Source organism: Cydia fagiglandana, chromosome 7, assembly GCF_963556715.1.
Source record: "Cydia fagiglandana chromosome 7, ilCydFagi1.1, whole genome shotgun sequence".
Lineage (NCBI taxonomy): Eukaryota > Metazoa > Arthropoda > Insecta > Lepidoptera > Tortricidae > Cydia > Cydia fagiglandana.
In genome coordinates, this window is record NC_085938.1 from 20,122,030 (window position 1) to 20,144,422 (window position 22,393).

General features: G+C 38.3%; 1 protein-coding gene across 1 annotated transcript; it reads left to right on the forward strand.

Annotated features, from left to right (window-relative positions):
• Window positions 1-10,807: 10,807 nt before the first annotated feature.
• On the forward strand, window positions 10,808-21,817 carry LOC134666116 (lipoamide acyltransferase component of branched-chain alpha-keto acid dehydrogenase complex, mitochondrial). Its single transcript, XM_063523268.1, has 9 exons — window positions 10,808-10,947; window positions 13,928-14,088; window positions 15,940-16,127; window positions 16,811-16,932; window positions 17,182-17,403; window positions 18,266-18,532; window positions 18,860-18,988; window positions 20,503-20,574; window positions 21,354-21,817. The coding sequence occupies exons 1-9, from the start codon at window positions 10,873-10,875 to the stop codon at window positions 21,516-21,518; spliced, it is 1,401 nt and encodes a 466-aa protein (XP_063379338.1). The 5' UTR covers window positions 10,808-10,872; the 3' UTR covers window positions 21,519-21,817.
• Window positions 21,818-22,393: the final 576 nt, after the last annotated feature.

Genomic DNA, 22,393 nt, shown 5'->3' on the forward strand with positions numbered 1-22,393 from the left:
AAAAGGCTAGTGAATTTTTTATAAATAAATAACAACTAGACATGAAATTATAAATGTATAAGATGTAACACATTTAACAACTTAACATGCACTATTCATGCTGGCTTGTTAAAGTTTTTGTGTTTCGCGAACCTTCAAATAGATCATCTCATTGCCATTAAACGTCAGCCGGCCCAGCCAAGGTTACAATCGCTATGGCTTCGACAACGAAACGCATTATGTCTCTCTATCACAATTCCAAATTAGTGTGACTATCTGCCGTATTCGAACTTCAAGATATTCACAAGAGACGACACGTACTAGATCCATTCTAGATACGTGATAGTTTAGATATCAACTAGTTCTCTTTTGCAGCGCAATTCGGGCAACCAATGTCACTTTTACGTTAGATAGAGTAAGATATACAGGGTGATCAATCCAAATGGGTCAGTATGGGGAAGTCAGAAACTATGAGAGATAGTGAAATCTGTTCTTAGGAACCATGGCTTCGATTTTTAATTTAATAATAATGGCATTCAATTTTTTTTTAAATCTATCATACATAACCGGGATTCGAACATTGGTCAATATTCTTGTTGTTTGTTTGTATGGCAACTTTTAAACGATGCGTGTTGGGGGGGGGGGTGCTCGACCAAATATCATAGAGAGCCCCGAGACAAAACAAACTACATTAAAAAAAATCAAAATGGCCGACTTTTTTTTTAATTTTTCAAGTTAGTCCGAGCGCGCTGAGATTTGGCATGCGGCGAGCCTAAAGGCCCGAGATTACCATGTCAAAATTTTTTTTTGAAAAAGTTCAAAATGGCGGCGGAAACGGGCAAAGTCAAATTCCCAAGTAGGTTAAGCGAGCCCGAAGGGCGAGCTTCAGGCCGGGAGACCGAAGGCCGACCCCAGCGGATGGTCGAAGGCCCGGAGCTTCCACTCCGACTCTCAAAACGCGAGGCCGAAGGCCGAGCTGCGTGAATGGGGTGCTTCCAAGCGTTATACCATACCAACTGTCTTGATGAGCGAAGCCGGCGGGCCGAATGCCCGACGGCGAAGCATCCAGGCTTGCGAAGGCCGAAGGCCGAGCTCCGCGTAGGGCTGAAGGCCCGAAGCGTCACACGAGAGGGGGAAGTTGGAGCTTAAACACGACCCAACACTTTTCCTATTGGGAGTCGCGTTTTGGGAGTCGGGGTGGAAACTCCAGGCCTTCGGCCCTCCGCCAGGGTCAGCCTTTGGCCTCCCGGCCTGAAGCTCGCTCTTCGGGCTCGCTTAACCTACTTGGAAATTTGACTTTGCCCGTGTCCGCCGCTATTTTGGATTTTGCAAAAAAAATTTTTGGCATGGTAATTTTGGGCCCCCAGGCTCGCCGCGTGCCAAATCTCAGCGCGCTCGGACCAACTTGAAAAAATTAAAAAAAAGTCGGCAATTTTGAATTTTTTTTAATGTAGTTTTTTTTGTCTCGGGGCCCTCTATGATATTTGGTCGAGCACCCCCCACCTATCACGCATCGTTTAAAAGTTGCCATACAAACAAACAACAAGAATATTGACCAGGTTCGAATCCCGGTTATGTATAACAGATAAAAAAAAATTGAATGCCATTATTATTAAATCTAAAATCGAAGCCATGGTTCCTAAGAACAGATTTCGCTATCTCTTATAGTTTCTGACTTCTCCATACTGACCCATTTGGATTGATCACCCTGTATATTAGATGTGAATTGGATCTCTAAGTCATATCCTGTGGAAATCGTTCAAAATGGTGATGTCTAAAAGATATCTAATAGATGTCTATTTCAAAATCCGAATCAGGCCCAGTGACAGTTGCGTTTCGATCGCTACGGAGCGTAAGCGATTGGCATCTTGGCTACGCGGCCAGTTATTTACATACATATTAAATGTTAAATTCAGAGGCACAATGTGACTCTTAATAAAATTGAGTCGTTTAACTTTGAACTCGGGTAAATCCATGTGTCAGATTAAGCGATTTTGGTATTAAGAAAAAGTAATAGGGTAGATATTTGCTGAAAGGGTCGAATGAAGAGTTTGAAGCTAAGCGACATAATTTGATCGATGGAATTTTCAAGTAGATAACTATCTAACGGCCGAACTGTCAAATTTTGTGGGTCAACATGCTGAAATGCAAAATTTGACAATTTCGACATGTTATCGTTATCGCTAATCATAATCACAAAGCTCTACAGCTTCGATTGCCGTTATCCACGTTAGATTTTAGATCGGTATCGTATCGCTGTGTCATCTTATAATCATTGTTCGAATACGGCCGTTTGCCACTTTTTCGAGTCGAATTAGGCCTTTTATAAGTACTTACTACACCTTGCAGCTCTAAAGGAATTGAAAAGGAATTAATAAACAAAAGATCTTCCGGACTTCCTATTTTTCAGTGGCTCAATTTTTACGCAACTGTTATTAAACTTTAAATTGTACATAAATACCAATAAGAATATTAATACCGAGCTTATTAAAATCTTGTATCCAAATCCATTGAACTTCACTGTCAAAAAGCGTCGTCATTTTAAATGACCTATAAATACATGCTCTAATTTACCTATATATAGACGCTCTTCTGTTTTATTAGTTATCTGTCTATATTATTAATTAAAAATACCTGTTTGAAGACATCGACTTTCAGTAAACAACTGTTTTATAGCTATGTTAGCGCATTCTTAATAATACAAGGACACAACGTGTAATTTTTTAAGTATGAAACCGCAATTTTGTTTCGATTTTCGAGTTAGCGAATATTATGTCTTCGTGTAGTATTCACAACAAAAGCTTTCTTGAGCTTGTAGGACTTTTTTATTTAAGTCGGTTTTTGTAAGATTGTCCTCATATAGTTTTTTTTGTGTAACTAGTAATGTGAGTTGTTTGAAGTAACACTAATCGGCCTGGGGATACCTCGCCTTATGACGCCATTTTACTGCTATTTTTTGACAAGAAGCTTGTAATATAGAACTTGTAAAACATTAACTTCAAGTTTGAATTATCAAAGTCTTTTCACTGTAAGAGTAATGCGAGTCACCATTTTATTGCATGTTTCTTTTTAAATACCTAAGTGTTACTTTGTATCACAAGACACCAAAAAAAGAAAGACCAATAAAAAATACGCAATGAAATCGTACCTCGCGTTACTTATCGTGGACTGACCCTAAGGTCCACCCCGTCGAGCGTTTTTTGAGCGTCAGCGTCTGGTCAACTCTATGGTTCCTCGACACAACGTTGGCGCAACTGCGCAGCGACGCTATTTGAGCGCTGACTAGACGGCGACACTCAACTAGTGATCCAAAGGACTCAAGCCTTTTAGCTCTTTTTTAGGGCTCGCCTCGTCCCTTGACGCCTAAAAGGCTAAAAGCCTATTTAGCTCTTTAGCCCCCGAGCCTAGTTCTCTTGGGGCTAATATAAGGTTATTAGCCCCAAGAGTCTATGACCTTAAATACAGTGAAACCTGGTTAATTGGCACCTGGATAAGTGAAAAACCTCAATAATTGCAACCAAAAGTCCGGTCCCGGTCCCTTGAGACCAAAAAGCCTCTATAACTGAAAGTTTGGAACCTCTATAATTGCAATTTAGATTTCAGTGCTTTTCGTAATTTTGCCTCTGTAATTGACCACATCGCAACTAAGACCTCTATAATTGACACTGTGGTAAAAAAAACCTTTATTTTGCTCTTCTTTTTACCTCTATTATTGAAACGAGTCTTACTTATTACCTCTGTAATTGAAATAATGTATGTAGTTGTATAGTTCGTTTTTTTTAGCATTAGAAAGAACCTCGCAGAAGTAAGCTTGTGGTTCCAAATCCGGCACTTTTAGCGGTAATAATTTGAAGTAAATTATATGTATTGACCATGTTACATTAGATAATTCAATAATTATTAACAATTAAAGAGCCTGATAAAAACTGCACGCTTGCTTCTGTGGAGTTCTTTCTAATGCTAAAAAAAACGAACTATAGACAGCAGAAACAATATTTTAATAGCAATGATCATATCATTTATATCTTCATCCAGAATTCAATTTATTTATTGGGTATCTATCACAGCCTGTAGTACGTGAAATAGTTTTGATCAAATCAAAAACAAATTTTTACATTCTAATAAAACTTTCTTCTACAATTCAAGGGAATTTTTTAAACCCAAATGATTAATAAGAAAATAAAGTAGTAATTAATGTAGTGTAAAAGTGCAAGTATAGACAGAAGCAATAATATAGACGAGAAACCCAGATTACCCAGAACGTAAGCGTGTAAATCTACTTTCAATGGTTATTTGCACCTCCATAAAAGAAATTTGTCAGAACGCAACCTCTATTAATGAAAACCTCTATAATTGACAGAACGATCTTTTGAACCTCGTTAATTGACACGACCTGCTTAAATGAAAAACCTGGTTAATTGACAAAAAATGGCCGGTCCCTTGAGATTGCAATTATCCAGGTTCCACTGTAGAACTAGGCTCGGAGGCTAAAGAGCTCAATAGGCTTTTTTTAGGGGCTCAATAAGGTTATTAGCCACCAGAGTCTATGACCTTAAATAGAACTAGGCTCGGGGGCTAAAGACCTAAATAGGCTTTTAGCCTTTTAGGCGTCAAGAGACGAGGCGAGCCCTAAAAAAGGAGCTCCAAAGGCTCGAGTCTTTTGGATCACTACACTCAACACATGTGGGGTGGCCCTAAAGGATCTCGATGTTGGTCACTGTATTGTTAAGCGTGATAGATTTAAGCCCTATCTTGGGTCGTGTCAATTTGCATGTTGTAGCACTTTCATCGTGTAGTCTTCCAGTGTACTCGTTGTGGCTAGCTGTTTAAACTGAACTTAGAGACGGACCAAGCTAACTCTGCATTGCATTTGCCATTTAAGATTGGAAATGTTAATGTCGCATTTCTATGAGAATATTACGTTTATAATAATACTCCCTTTTAAAGTCGGTGCAAAGTTAGTTGAGACGGACTCTAATTACCTCTTCGAAGTTACCGTATGATTTAATGTAAAATAATTGAGACGATATAGTAAATGTTACGAAGCTAAAAGGAATTTATTATAATAGTAATTTTCGTTTATTTATCTACTGTTATAGTGACCGTGTTATGTATTTGTTTCAAACTTTCTGACAACCCCACATTGCGTTTTTGGGTTTGCCAGAGAGCATGAAGCCTGAATTGGCTCGAGAAAGTGACAGAAGGTGGTATGATATTGTAGCTATGTCGCAGTAAGATAGATATAGCCGTTATATAGTTATAACCCTAGGGATATAATTATATGACGTAACATAGTTATACGAAAGCGATTCATTACTATCTTACTAGGTATATAACTATAATACGGCTTTAGTTTAGTGATATAGTTATATTCATGTGAATGAAGGGAAGGGTAGTCGTGCTGATCCCTGCAATTACCGACCAATCGCCATTACCTCCATGCTCTGTAAAGTCATGGAAAGGGTACTTAACGGCAAACTGCTGGCATACCTCGAAGCAAATGATCTGCTCAGTGACCGTCAATATGGCTTTCGCATAGGTCGGTCTACTGGGGATCTTTTAGCGTATGTCACGCACTACTGCGGCGAGGCCATCGAGAGGAACGGTGAAGCGCTTGCTGTTTCACTGGACATCTCGAAGGCCTTTGACAGGGTTTGGCACGCAAGTCTCCTTAGCAAGCTTCCTGCTTACGGCATCCCTGCTGATTTTTGTAGCTGGCTATCTGATTTCTTGAGTGAACGGTCGATCAGAGTAGTTATTGATGGCTGCTCTTCGGACCTCATGGCCATTGACGCCGGTGTTCCTCAGGGGTCTGTTCTCTCCGCAACCCTTTTCCTGCTCCACATTAACGACATGCTGCAACCCAGCATTGTAGGTTATGCAGATGACAGTACGGTTGTTGAGAGATATTTGGCTAGTGCAGGGGACAGCAGGGAGGATATACGCTCACAGAGAGAGGCCATGGTTGAGCGAATGAACTTGACCCTTAGTCTCGTTTCCCAGTGGGGTGATGACAATCTGGTCACGTTCAATGCCTCCAAAACGCAGGCGTGTCTATTTTCCGCTAAACGGAGTCCATTCGACCTGACTCCTTCTTTCCGGGGTGCATCTGTACCTATTGCCGACAGCCTGAAACTCCTCGGCATGGAGCTGAGTTCAGTCCTCGGCTTCGGCAGCTTCATTGAGTCTAAAGCACAAACTGCGGCCAGAAAGCTGGGCGTCCTAAATAAGGTGAAGCGATACTTCACACCTGGACAGCTTCTAACACTTTACAAAGCTCAAGTCCGGTCGTGTATGGAGTATTGCAGCCACCTGTGGGATGGCTCAGCTAAATACCAACTCGCCGCTTTGGACTCAGTGGAGCGCAGAGCCAGGAGGATGATTGGCGACAAGAAGCTAACGGCTAAGCTTCAGACTTTGGCCCATCGGCGGAAAGTCGCCAGCCTGTCGGTATTCTACAGGTTGCACTTCGGGGAGTGTGCCCAAGAGCTACACGAGCTCATTCCACCGTCCCCATTCTACCATCGGACTTTTAGACGCACGGCCGGTTTCCATCCTTACTTGGTAGATATTCCGCCAATTCGCACTAAGCGCTTTGCTTCTACTTTCCTTATGCGCACTGCCAAGGAATGGAATTCCTTGCCGGCGTCTATATTTCCGTGCTCTTATAACCCGGCAACCTTCAAATCAAGAGTGAACAGGCACCTTCTGGGCGAGCTCGCTCCATCGTAGGCCACGTCTACGCCTCGGCTAGTCTGTGGCCATGAGTAAACCCATGCATAATAAAAAAAAAAAAATATTACTGGATTAAGTTTAGTGAAATAATTGTAAGTAGGAGTGCAGCGGTGCGGCGGAGGTATAGTTATATCCCTAGGGATATAGTTATATGCCGTATAGTACGTAACTACGTATTATAATCATATTCCTAGTAACATAGTAATTGTAGGTATTAGGAGTGCGGCAGTGCGGCGGAGGTTTAGTTATATCCCTAGGGATATAGTTATATGCCGTATTATAATCATATTCCTAGTAAGATAACTATTATATATATTTTCATGCTGCTATTTTTAAGGGTTTATGAGGCATTGCGATCGATTCACGAAAGCTGGCGCGAGATTTGACAGAATTTCAATGAAAATAGCTGTCACTCAGTAGAAATCTCGCGCCAGCTTTCGTGAATCGACCTGTACTTTTACGTAATATTGCTAAAAAGTATTATACGGCATATAACTATATCCCTAGGGATATAACTATACCTCCGCCGCACCGCTGCACTCCTACCTACAATTATTTCACTAAACTCAATCCAGTAATATAACTATATCACTAAACTTAATCCAGTAACATAACTATATCACTAAACTAAAGCCGTATTATAGTTATATACCTAGTAAGATAGTAATGAATCGCTTTCGTATAACTATGTTACGTCATATAATTATATCCCTAGGGTTATAACTATATAACGGCTATATCTATCTTACTGCGACAGCTATATATTACAGCTAGAAACTATATCGCAACATTGCAATTTTTATGGAGATGTTATAATAATTTTGTGTCACGTCACTCTGTCATTTTGTCAAATCAAACTGTCCCCTGATCGCATTATGCCATGGTATGTATAGCCTTTTTGAGTGTAACATTAAAACAGCAATACATTGTATGTAAGCATAAAATATATTATTGGCAGGGCTCTGAATATAGGGTATCACAATCAAGAGCTCAGTTTTATAATGATCATAATAATAACATATTTGATATATTGTTAGCTTGTACTAGCTAGATGAATACGGGGTCATGTACAAAAGTTAAAGTGATAAAGAATACGGCCAACCCAAAATCTCGACAAAAAAATAAAAAATACTCTGTTTTTCATGAAATACATATAACTTGGAGGAGCCGAAATATAATTGTAGAGGAATGAATTTGGCGATTTAGTATTGCTATAGAATACGAGTCTTTTTTTAAATGATTTTAGGGATTACTCAATTACTGATATTACCCGAATACATCTTAATTATCTCAGGGTGCCTAGCCAAGGTGACAATCGTTTGCTCTACGATAACGAAACGCTTTGTGTCTCTATCACTCCGCCATACTAGTGCGATAGTGGCAGTTTGATCATTATAGAACTGGGCCAAAAGAACATGCTAATTTAGCGTACAAAATCGGGAGCAAATTATTTCAATGCTTTATAACATTCGTTTATTAATTGGTAAGTTAATAAGCTATCTGACCCCTGGCACGTTATTGTTTAATACATTTAGTCAGAATGTAACTAAGAGAGACGATTGTTACTTCAAGATATGTCCACACACGTGTGATTTTATCTGCGTCAAATGCATCATGCGACAAACGCACGTCTCATATGTATATCTCGGCGGCCGATCATACTATCTGCCAGATCATGAAACTCTCAGGCAAATTGTGAAACGCTAACATCATTGTCTCGTTTTGAGTCGACGGAGCCCCGCTACGCGGGGCACCTATTTCTGGTCAGTTTGCCCTTCGGGCATCTGAAGCAACCTAAAGTATAATCCTACCTATCTATTGGTTTAATGTGACTACCGTCAAAATATTGACATTACACAGGAACTTTACGATCGGACGCCGACCATCTGGACACATGTCCCTAAAAGTAGACACAGTACGCACTTTACTTTTCATACTTTACGTAAGAGACAAACGCTAGCGTGCCAGGAGGCTGCTGTACAAATGTCGAACCCTAATGTCTGCTTAATGAGAGATTCTGATGTTATTCAAGACGAATAATAATAAACTTAAGTAATTTAAGACGCCCGAACTTTACAGACAGGGCTTGGTTTAAAAACTATCTACAGTTGTCCTAAAAAGAAAATTAACATAGTGTTTTGGGACAGCCAGAAATTATTTGTTCGTGTTATAATGTTCATTCTAAATTTCTAGTCACATGACTAATTATTATAGTATGTGTCTGACCATGGGGCTTTAATTCCAGGACTCGAGCCCTGGATTTAAAGCCCGATGGTCAGTAACACCCTGTATTACCATGCAGCGTAAGAAAGTGATATAATATTCCCTATCATGTCATGTCGTGCGTGATAGGTATGACCATAATACGCCTGCGGATGTAAAAAAAATTAATGGTGTTCCAAAACACTAAATGTGCAGTGCTCTTATTTTTGGGCCATTACGTAGATGTTACTTACATTATTGAAGCAGTTACGATGTGATAAATACCGATATTCATAGGTGTGTGAATGGCGCCAGTATAATCTATCTGGGTTTGATTTTTCATAAGTAGTTATATGTGTCCGACGAATTGTTTAGTTTCGATAAAATAGCAATTTAGACGTAATTAAATGGCTGGAAAGAGGTCTAGTAAGCCTTAAGGATCCTCTAGCATATTAGAGTTTAGCGTTTAACAGTAACGCGTGTGTCTGAACTGCAGGGGGCAGCACAATAGCCTCCAGTTTATTGCCACGAAAAATTTCAAGTTAAAGTTTCTCATTTACACCACAGGGTGCCATAAATCAGAAACTGCGCAAGGCGTGTATGGCTTGCCGCCAGATTTAACAAATACATTCGTTGTGACCAGGATGTTATCAATGGTGTCGCATATACGTTAGCGTCGCGCGTGTCACGTATAGCGTTCACACGTACAGTCAGCTACAGAGAAAAGGTATAACCCCCACCCCCCCAAGTACACAACCTTCTATGTAACACTTGCCCCTACAGTAAAATCCTTGTAAGGGATGGTACACTAATCTGCTAGAAGGTCCGGGCGGTCGACCCCACAGAATAATGCCGTAGCCGTCACTTAGTGGAGCGCCTCTGTGATACACGTTAGCTATTTAGAGAGGCCCGTCTACACATTGGTTAGCTACTCGCTACTTGCCGCTAAATAATGTTGGAACTCGACTAATCACTAATGATGAGTAAACGGGCCTGTAGACTAGGAGTCGTGAATGAAAAAAATGTGTTTAGTGAAGCCAGTACTCAGTAATTCTACTATGTTGCCCGCATCACATCATGCATAACATTTACAGTTATTTATTAGATATATTATTGTATTTATTCACTTTATTAACATGTTTATTACGTCTTTAATAAAAGATTGCTTATAAAATTGTTTTTTATTTAAACTGCGTCTTGGCCTGTTATGTTAGGGCCGATTTGACTGGACATAATATGTAACGTAACATGGCTACCGTATTAGTTAAGCGTCAATGTTGCGGTTGAACTGTACCTACGTACCTACATTTTTCGAAGACGACATGGTGAGTTGGTGACATGTCAGGTTACAAAATGATATAGTTTGGTTACGACATCGTCGCCTCTTATCACAAAAGAACTTACTTATATACCACGTCACCTTCTCTTACTTTTGCAAGTCAGGGGCTATTATGATGAGGAATTTATTTAAGTAGGATATTAAATATAACAGGAACTAAATTTTAGCATTTTGGTACCTACCAAACTTAAAACAAACATTTCATTGTATGCTAACTCGTTCGCGTCTGTCCTTATAGTAAATAAGTGAATTAATTCATTAATGTGGTTACTAAACCTACTCAGAATAATAGTTTATAGAAAAGAAATGTATTATGTCTTAATATATTCCCTGACCTTGAGGTCTTCGAACGCTTACGTCGACCACGCGGTCGAGTAATCGAAAGTGCTTATTTTCATTTATATGCATTGTAAATAAGACCTTATCTGTTAACAATAAGGACTATTCTACTTTAAAGTAGCTTATACATGTTTGTCATAATTATATCGCTGGCAACCTCGCCTCACTGGGTCGTTACCGATACTGATAGTGATAACTCAGTATGATCAGAGCGCCGAGCCTACCGCTTGGCTACGTCATGCTCGTATTATAATCATAAATAAACATATAATTTAATAATGTCGATTTTAAGAACGATAGTGAGCATTCGAAATGTGAATAAGTGTCGTATGTCGTGTGTGTTGGTTCAAAATGTAAGTATTGTGACTTTTTTGGATAACACGATTTGCCGGTGCGCGGCGCAATGTACTGATAGGTTGTTTACATTCGGATTGGACTAGAAAGTTACATCACTTGTTACATGCTTAATAACTTAATTATTTTTATTAAATTTATGTATCTTATGGTGGTTACACACTGGCTAAAGACATTACAACCAACATAACATAAAACATGAACTCGTTTCTTCGTCAGGTTAGGTTTCTGAAGTGGTCTTATATTAAGATGTGAGCATAGCATAAATATAATAACTTACTTACTTACTTGGTTGGCGCGATGACCCAAAATGAGTCTTGGCCTCCAACACAAGAGCACGCCACTTTGATCGGTCAGGAGCGGTATCCCGCCAGCTTTCGCCGACTCCGAGCTCAGGGAGATCTGCCTCCACTCTATCTGCCCAACGGTATTTAGGACGACCAACAGGACGGCGTCCATTTGGTCGACCCAAGTAGGCCTTTTTGGCTGCCCGATCTTCACCCATCCTTTCGAGATGGCCAAGCCAGCGGAGACGATGCGCGATGATGCAATGCGATGGATAAATATAATAACATACTCTTTATTGTGCATCCACATAGTTATAAAGAGACAACAGATAAGAACACAAATTAAGGTAACAACAGTCCGTTTTATCGCTAAAAAGCGATGCTTCCAGACAACCTTTGGATATCAGGAAAACAATAAACAACAATGAACGGGAGTGCCGATATGATTTTAATTAAAGAACTTTAGATACCTGAGTAAATAGTAAATAAAGACTTGTTTGCCACGTTTCAATATACCTTACATACCTAGCTGGCGATATGTATGTAAGGTACCTGCGGCAAATATTAACTCACTCAATTCAACTCGTAAATAACTCAAATAAAAATAGGAACGTAAAATAAATATCAATAATAATAAATAAAAATATGGACACGGCGCGTATAGTACGTCGGTTCCTCACTCTGCAGCCCTGACCACCGGCAGCTTGGGCCCTGCCCCGCTGCTGGCGGCACCCTAGGTTAGGTTTTTTATAATGTGTTTATATGTATTTTTTATTGTTTTGTAAGTGTTTTTATATTTTACTTTTATATACATATTATAAAAATACCTAACTTAAGACGAAAAATAAATAAAGGGAATAAAAATATCATTAAATTAGCTGACTTACATAATCTATATAATTACATATAAATTACATAATATATAGGTACTATTAGAACTCGACAATGAATTTTTTTTAGTTATGCACACCAAACTTGTGCACGGAATATTTATTTTCGTACAAAACCTAAGTAGATACTATTTTTGAAAGTCGGCTAAATATATTTGCATTACATTTAGGGAATGCAAATCGGTTATTTTCGGTTATTTTTTGCATGGAAATGATCGGTTATTAACCGAAACCGCGGTTATTTCCATACAAAAAATAACCGATTTGCATTCCCTAATTACATTATAACTTATAAATACCTACGAATTAATTGACATCCCAATCAATCAAAATCAGCTCAGTAATGTCATAGCTATAGTCGGACATGCACACACACACATACACATATTATTATGCTAAAATTATAACATTTATAACCCTGAAGTACAGTAAAAAGCTCATAGCAACAAACAACTTGTCTTAAATAGTACAATCAGTTGTTTTTAATAACGATAGATATAGTTTTAACTGTATTTGTGTAATGTGTATGCATAGGTATCTTATAAGATAACGCAATGAGCTGATAAGACGTTTCACATTTTTATCAAAATAACTAAATAATGGGCGTAATCAAAGCGCGATAACACAATCCAAATTATCATGTTGAGATTGTTTATTGAAGATCATTCAAATTTATAAAAAAATATGGGAATACTAAATACGTAAAATCGGGTTACTTTGACCCAACGGAGGGTAACTTTGACCAACATGAAAACCTCATTTTAAAAGGTCTAATAAAAAACATAAAAACGTCAAAGGTATATGCCATAAGATTGGTTTTAGCTAAACCAATATTATGGCATATTTCTATAATTATAGTGCAATAATATGACCTGGACCGTGTAAATCTCAATGGCTAAAATTACCCTCCAGGGCGAAAGTAACCCGACTTTTTACGGTACTATATTAAGAACGGGTCACTCGCGTATTTAATAATGTCTGTGTCTCACGGAAGTTTTGTTATTAAAATATGCGAATATATTTGCGCGATTCTGGAGATACTTACTCTTGAACGATTTCCACAGGATATGACTTAGAGATCCAATTCACATCTAATAGATATCTTACTCTATCTAACGTTAAAGTGACATTGGTTGCCCGAATTGCGCTGCAAAAGAGAACTAGTTGATATCTAAACTATAACGTATCTAGAATGGATCTAGTACGTGTCTTCTCTTGTGAATATCTTGAAGTTCGAATACGGTAGCGAGTAGCAGTGCTGGACTCCTGGAGGCTTATTCAGGTAGTAATTTCTAAAATTTCTTGTTACCAAGTTGTTATGGATCATAACCGATTGGTTATGATATTGAAGCTGATTAGCTTCATATCCATTACAAATCGATAACAAGGAATTAACAATTTAATAGGCAACCAACTGTACTCTAGTTCTGAATCCATTATGAAATAAGCTGTGTTATTTCAACTACCTAATATAAAGACTATCGTATTCAACTTACCATTAACACTCAAGAATTGGTAGACGTAATATGGGGCATTATCTATGAAAAGGGACCTTATTGTCAATGGCGCTTACGTCGCACAGCGTCGCGCGGCATCGTATTTACATCGGAGTTCCGATGTGTCGGAAGCCGGTGTTGCTCGAAGCATCGGAGCATCGTTAAGCGCGTAAGCGCGATATTGTAGTCGGACACAACCATAATAAATGTTCAGGGCCTACCTAAACATTAAAAACATTAAAAATATCACCTATATTTACCGCATGCCGCTTCTAGACAAAATTCTTAATTAAAATTTGTCATCAGGATAGATTGGGGCCGAGAAACAATGAATCAATCAGATTGCAAGCATCCCCGTTGAGAGGAGTGGGGAGACCGTTCCACACGACGAGTATACTGGACAAGATTGTAGCGTTCAAACTATCGGACATCGGGGAGGGGATACGAGAAGTGGTTGTCAAAGAATGGTGAGTTATTAAGAATTATTGATTTTGGTTATCAACCCAAAGGCACAGAATAAATAATAGTACTAGGTACAGAAGACTCACTCTCTACTCTCTAACAAAACGCGTGTGTCACGATCAGCACAGATATGGCCGCTAGGTGGCGATAGCGTCACGCGCGGCTGGCAAACCCCAAAATTGGGGTCGAACGGATGTGCTTTTAGCTACCTGTAGCAAAGCGACGAAATCGCGGAGTGAGCCACGCCTGCCAAAGGTCCAAATTGTAATTTAGACAAAATTTACATGTGAGCGATGATCTTTGGGTCTATGAGTGTAATGCCACACTTGAAGGTTACTACAGCTCAAAGGCCTTTCTGTTCAGAACAGTATCAAGCAATGTTATGGGTATCTCTAGAACAGATTTTGAGAAAAAATAATACTCCGAGGAGTACAATTAAATTGAACTCTCACTGAAATATAGTGCTAAAAATACTATATTTTTTGTTTAGTAATGTAGTATAAAATGGGTGGCCTTACTTTTTTTGTTGTTATTCTGTCCCGTCAGCTAGGCGCCAATAATAATGGTATAGTTTGTTTAGAAAAAATGCTATTATATATTCTACTAACATACTTTGGTGGTTTTAAATACCATTAAGTCAGGGTTTTCAAAGTGACCCAGGTGACCGTAACCATGGCAACGAGTGACCAGCCCATCGACACCCCATACTTTGATAAATTATGAAAGCCCTTGTTACCAACATTGAGGCATAGAAATAATCTTATCGAATTAAAATGACTGCTGTTGCATTTTGGTGGCACATACCATACTTGCTTTTAACATAGACGTATTATACTTACTTTTCTTTAGGTTGGTATGATTGGTAGTAAAACGTCAAACGTCATTTGAATTGTCGTGAACGTGGAAATACGTGGTTATTTTTTATTGTAATTGGTAAAATAACTTTAGCTGTTATTTAAATGGGGGCCAAATCTTTAAGGAAATGTGAAGTTTGTAGTGGGTGTGTAAGAAGACTAACTACTGACGCATTTTTGGCCAAATTTCCAACTTGATCCGAACAGGTCGGTAAACTGATGTTTGTATGCAATATTTTAATTTTTTACTTTGAGTCGTTAACAGTTACTAATTTAATTAGTTTTAGTCGTGTACAATCCATGATTAAAACGAAAATATTTTGTGAATAAAGTATTTTTAAGTAAAAAACTAAGTAACCTATGACACGAATAGTGTACGACCAATTTTATCGATAATCTCTTTATTTCAGATGTCGATTATGGGCAAAGCTGAGGAAAAGGAAATGAGGATTTGGCGTATTTATTTACCTATTCAAAAGCTGAATGGAAACAAGTTCATTTGTGGAAATCATTCTCCATCCAGTGCCTTCAATAAAAAGGGACCAGATTAAAAAAGAATGCGCGCGAATTCAGCATATTGTAATATGCCTACTTGAATAATAAACTATGTTATTTTTATCATGTAAAATAAAATTGTTTATATATATATATAATTTTCTTTTATTTTATTAATAGATAGTACAGTAGGTAAATACAGCAGCACGTATCGCACATTTATCGATATCGATAAACAGTAGGTACTGGAAGTGTCGAGCCCTAGCGTTGTTTTTTTTGTGTTGGTAGTATTGTGTGGTTTTTCTTTTTTTAACAATCATGGCCTGGATGCGAGATCTTTAAGCCTGTATTTGGTGTGTTGGGATATGTACGTTCATAATTCGGTTCGAGGATTGTTCGAGAGTGCCGACTCTTAAAACGTAGTGATTATATGCTCTTTGCGAGTGACAAGAAAAAAGTAATTAATCCAAATATACGTGAATATACCTAAATAAATATTTTCTAAAGGTTTGTCAAAGTCGGCGACAAAGTACAGCAGTTCGACAACATCTGCGAAGTGCAGAGCGACAAGGCGGCGGTGACCATCACAAGCCGGTACGATGGCACCATCACAAAGTTGTACGCTGATGTTGATCAGACGGCATTCGTGGGGCAGCCGCTTATCGATATAGAAGTTGAAGAAGATGGCGCCGAAGGTAAATTAGTAACTTAAGCCAGATTCAAAATTAGCGATAGTTAATATAGGTAGTTCTCTGATGGGGTGACAAGTGCTGCATATTTTATCGTTGATTACTTTGTTACTTGTATATATGGAGCAACGTAACAAGCCCCAATACGCAGTCAATTATATACATAACGAAATAAATGTCATATACGAAGAAAAACTGATAAGCTTCCAGTGTCCAGGGCTGGAATCCGACCAGCGTCTTTTGTTATCGCGGCAGATGCCTTAAGCTCCATGGCCACTCGGGTCATGTGTATATGCAATTTCCTGAGGGCTTATGGCGCCCCCTGTAATATACAGGGTAATTTTTGGACCGTTAGCCATATTGTGCGAGGTGATTATGTAGGTCATACTGAACAACTTTTTCTATGGGTCCAACCCCGAAATCCATAGAAAACGTCGACATCCACCCGACCAAAATGTATGAAACGGCCAAAAAATTTTTTGTGATTTCGGGGTTGCGTTGGTCCCATAGAAAAAGTTGTTCAGTATGACCTTACTTAATCACCTCGCACAATATGGCTAACGTTCCAACAATGACCCTGTAGTATTCTTAGCATAATTTGTTCTAATCGCATTAATTAATAGGTACAACGCAGGTCTGAAACATGTCTGAAAGTTTTAATAGGTAAACTATCAAAATATTTATTTCAGATCCTACTCCGACTCCGCCTGAAGAAGTAAAGAAAGATGCTGCCACTCCAGTAACAAGTGACAGTCAAAGGATTAGAGTTTTGACCACACCAGCTGTCAGAAGAATAGCTGCGCAGTTCAAAGTAAGTGATTTTTTTATTTGTGCGCAACTTGTCTGTACCTACGTGAATTGGCGCGAGCGAGGCGCACGGTCTGACATCATTTAGATTTAATTTTGATGTCATAACGAAATTTTGAATAGGCCTCAAATAAATATTTAATAATTTTAAGTAGATATATTAAAATTTGAACAATTTGAAACTCCTCCAGTTACTATTAGTAAAATTGTATTTTATTACTCTTATTCATCACGTCAAACCTTTAATTTTCAGGTAAACTTGAGCACCGTGAAAGCATCAGGCCGCAACGGCCGAGTCCTAAAAGAGGACGTGCTAGCACACCTGGGTATCAGCGCCGAAAAATCGAACGAGGTGCCGGACGCCGTGCAAACTGTGCAAGCTGTGCAAACACCGGCCAAGGCCGAGCCAGCTGACAGAACGGTGCCGATTACTGGGTTCATGAAGGCCATGGTGAAGTCGATGTCCGAATCTATGGTGAGTAAACCTGAGCACCGTGAAAGTAACAGTACGGCTACCATGAGTTGACATTTGACGTTTACGCTAGCGTCAGCTGCTTGAACTTGATCGCAGTCCATCTCGCTTCCACTAATTCATCACGCAGTCGCTAGTGTAAATGTCAAATACTTCACGGTAGTCGTTCTGGCCGCGTCTTAAAAGAGGACGTACTGGCACACCTGGGTATCAGCGCCGAGAAATCGAACGAGGCGCCGATGCCGGACACGGTGCAAACTGTGCAAACACCGGCCGAGGCCGAGCCAGCTGACAGGACGGTGCCGATTACTGGCTTCATGAAGGCCATGGTGAAGTCAATGTCCGAATCTATGGTGAGAATTATAATTTATGGAAAAATTAAAAAAGCTCCTGTGATCTCCATTCATCACAAAACAAGTAACAAACAACTTCAAACAAGATAAACAGATAAGATAGATAAGATGAGCTTTTAAAAAGTGATTTTTAGATAATTTTTCGAAGCAAAGTAAGATTACTTGGATTTTCATGAATTGAATAGAATTAGGTAGATTTTGTTATCCAAATCCAGTGCAATCTAAATCTGTAGAGTGTAGACAATTTGTTAAAAACTTGCCCTCGAAATTGACGCGGTTAAAAAGTACAGAAGACGTAACAACTCTTTCTGTTATTAAAAACTTTGTATATTTTTTAAAAGATATATATAAGGTCACGAGGATAATTTATTCTGATAGGGGCAGGAAAAACAGTATGAGGATTCCCTGCAAGTGTTTCTCTTGCTCCAATGTTGTATTTTTTTGGGTACTACAAACAGGAAGACCAAATTGTTGGTAAAGTAGATTGTTAAAAAACAACTATTTCATTTCAGAAAATTCCTCATCTAGTTCTGAGCGACGAATACGACGTTACAAAACTCTTCGAAGCCAGACAGAGCATCAAATCCCTGGCCGAGCGGCAAGGTGTGAAGCTGTCCTATATGCCCATCATAGTGAAGGCAGCTTCGCTAAGCCTCACGGAGTACCCAGTGTTGAACAGCAGTCCCGACAGCGCCTGTGAGACACTCACGTATAAAGCGAGCCACAATATTGGACTGGGGATGGATACACCAAATGGTCTGGTTGTGCCTGTTATTAAGGTAACTACGATGTGGTTCTTCTTTACTCACATTTGTAATAAAAAAATATTGATTAATATATTGTAAAACATGTTGGTATCTGACTTGTAGGCATCCTATACAACAGAATAAAGAAAAGACCATGAAGTAATATCGATTATCCATTTAGCAATATCGATTATAATCATAATAGTATTATAAAGTTGGCTTGACAGAAAATATATTGAAATTAGACTAACCCAATTATATACGTACATTACAGTCAGCATGTTGCGATTGTTTTGGCGTATTTCTGATTATAAACGATAAAACAAATAACAAGTACCTACATAATGTATTTACTTTCAGAATGTACAAAATAAAAGTATACTGGAAATAGCGCGCGAGCTGAACGTTCTACAGGAGAAGGGGATGAAAGGGCAACTCGGACTCAATGATCTCAGCGGAGGAACGTTCACATTGTCAAACGTCGGGGTTGTAAGTATCAATTTAATACATACACGGTGTAACATGAGTAAACCGAATAATTTTAACAGCGTATTCCTGATCATATTTAGAGACAAAAATGTCCTATAAACTTTTTTGATATTCGCCTAGTTTCAGAGATATTATTAATTTTAAAAATAATAAGTTTTTATTGTTACATAGTGTAAAAGGTTTTTTTGATGGTGATGTTGCTGCTATGGGACGTAGTCTAAATATCCTTATTGATAGATGTCAAAAAGTGACAAGTAACACTTTTCAAAAAGTAGGTTCTACGAAAGAAAAAAACAATTTTAAGTGACAAGTTTACCAATAACATTTATTTTTTATGTACAAATACATTCAAAAAATTGAAAAAACAAATAAAAAAAAATATTTTTTTTGGCGAAATTGACCTAAACTCGTATTACATTTTTTACTTCTTTTGACCTTAGAAATGCTTGGTGAAAATTATTCGGTTTCCTCATGTTACACCGTGTATATACGAGTATTATGTCTATTGGATGGATGGAAATGGACATCCATTGAATCAAGTTACAATACGAACTCGAATCAGACCCGAATTTCGAAAGTTGCATGGTCAAAAATTAAATATGGAAAGTGAAGGGTCCAAAATTAACCCTGCTCGAGGCCGCAACAATGTAGAAGATACACGAAAAAGAATCCAAATATATTTAAAAAAAAGTTTTGTTTTATCTTGTTTTGTTTGTTTGAAGACAAATGAATTTTTGCGCGTTCGTTGAATCTAATTTGAACCATATAATAATATAAGACCACTAATTTTATTGACCCGCATGCAATCTGGAAAAGGGTTAGTACCTATATCAATTTCTTGTGATTCTTCTTCATCGCGTTATCCCGGCATTTCGCTACGGCTCATGAGAGCCTGGGGTCCGCTTGACAACTAATCCCATGATTTGGCGTAGGCACTAGTTTTTACAAAAGCGACTGCCATCTGACCTTCCAACCCAGAGGGTAAACTAGGCCTTATTGGGATTAGTCCGGTTTCCTCACGATGTTTTCCTTCACCGAAAAGCGACTGGTAAATATCAAATAATATTTCGTACATAAGTTCCGAAAAACTCATTGGTACAAGCCGGGGTTTGAACCCGCGACCTCTAGATTGCAAGTCGCACGCTCTCACCGCTAGGCCACCAGCGCTTACCAATTTCTTGTGATTGCTAACTGAATAGAACCGATAATTGTTTAGTAATTACGACTTTATGCGGAACATATCTTATTTGTTATTTTCCTTTGTTCATTGCTGTTTTTTGCAACAGTAATGTTTTTTTTGTTGCCTAAATAATCGTTGGCGGAAATTCTATGGAAAATAAAACCAGAAGCACCTCATACTTAATTAGCAACATTATCGCTTACCAAGGCACCTTGCTTAGGTACTATTGCTACGTAGAGTGTTCCTTGTTTAGTATAATATTTCCTAAAGGGCAAAGTATTACATGCCAATAATGTACCTACATACATCTAATTACATTTCTTGTTGATTTCAGGTTGGCGGAACCTACGCTAGTCCTATTATATTCTCGCCGCAGGTGTCAATAGGTGCACTAGGAAAAATACAGGTAAAATTATATTGTTCGAAGTCAAGCATAACGTATTTCATTTGTCTCCTAATGGTGACGGTTATTAATAGGTACTTACTGGTGCGCATTTTTGTTTCTCATATTTCAATGCTATAATATAATACCTGTGTGTGTGGCCTGTAATACGAGCAAAAAATTTAACTGTAGGCTGTACTCCTCATACTGACCAATATTTGTTCAGCAACTTTAAAAAATAACTTGGAGTTTGATTTTTAATATACTTTAAAATGTATTCTAACCCGCAATGTATTGCGAATTTTGTTATGTTTAAGGTATGACAAGCAACGTCAATCACAAATGATATGGCATGGTGATGGCGTCCATTGAAGATAATATTTATTTTGTATGAAAAATAGGAAGTTTTAATACTTCATAATTTTTAAAAGTTGTTGAACAAAAGTGTCACCGTTTGAGGAGTACAATCCATGTTTTAATTATTTGCTCGTATTACAGGCCACACCCGGTATAATACAAAAAGTTAAACAATACGTGAGACACACCTGTTACGCGTTGGAGGTGTGTCACTTATTGTTATAATGTTGAAACACAATCAGCGAACAAGGAAAAATAAATGAGTTTGAAAGATTTCATGTCACAAATTCAACTATTTTGCTACTAAAATTTGTAGCTCGATCGATATTAATAAGTGTGAGTCGAAATCGCGCCCTTATTTTACATTTTTTCCGTTAAGAAAAACTCATGCTTGACCTTTCTCATAGGTTTCCCTGTAATCTTTTTCAAAATCATTTAATTTCCAGGTCCTGCCGCGTTTCGACGCCGAAGGCAACGTAGTGAAGGCTCATATCCTCACTGTGAGCTGGGCGGCCGACCACCGCGTCGTAGATGGCGCCACCGTCGCACGATTCTCCAACCGAATTAAACAGTACCTAGAGAATCCCTACACGCTTCTCTTAGATTTATAACAACGGTTTTTATAATATAAAATATATAATTAATAATAAATGGATTTTAACATAAAATGGTCAACCTTTTTTGATCAACATAAAATTTGTAGTAATTTACAGAATTTATGTTGCTTGAAAGAATGAAGGAAAACACCGCAAACAAATCGCAATAAACTCCATAAGGCTAACTTTCCTACCGTATTGAAAGGCCATTATAGCGGTAGATTTCATAAAATCTAGTGCCAATTATTAGGACTAGTTGTAGAGTGGACCCCGGGCTCCCATGAGACGGGGCAAAATGGCGGGATAACGCTAGGAAGATGATGATATTTTTTTATTTTGATAACACTGCCAAGGATCGTAAACAAATATTTTGGATATTGTTTGAATTTATTAAAAGTATTTTATTTTCTTTGGCCTCCATCGTTTCAATACCTACCTCTGTCAATATTTTAATTAAGTTATACCACATTTGTTCTAACTATATTATATAATATATTACACAAAACTCTGCGTAGAGGGCGTCACTATTACCACAATAACAGGGCCTACCGCGAAACAATAAAATCTTAAGTTCGGTTTCTGCCTCAATCATCGATAGACTAGACTGACTAGAGGCAGATAACGAAATTCGATTTTTGCTTTTCGCGGTAGTCCGCCTGTAAACAAACCGCCTTGATGCATAAATGTCATAGTGAAAACTTGTAAAACAAAACCGTTTCAGCCATATTAGTGTGTATAAGTTACTCTCTGATTTACTAAACAAACTAGTGCTGGACGTCAGATACGTGCAGTAATACTCCCTATTCTATTTAAATTTTATGTCGGAGGTCTCTGTAAGCGGTCTTTTTTTTTAAACTAAATAAATAACTGATCAAAAATGTAGATTATCT

Coding starts and splice junctions, on each gene's coding strand:
- LOC134666116 (XM_063523268.1), top strand. CDS start 10,873: ATGTCGATTTTAAGAACGATAGTGAGCATTCGAAATGTGAATAAGTGT. Junction 10,948..13,927: donor CGTGTGTGTTGGTTCAAAAT/GTAAGTATTGTG, acceptor ATTTGTCATCAG/GATAGATTGGGGCCGAGAAA. Junction 17,404..18,265: donor AGTCGATGTCCGAATCTATG/GTGAGTAAACCT, acceptor ATTTCATTTCAG/AAAATTCCTCATCTAGTTCT.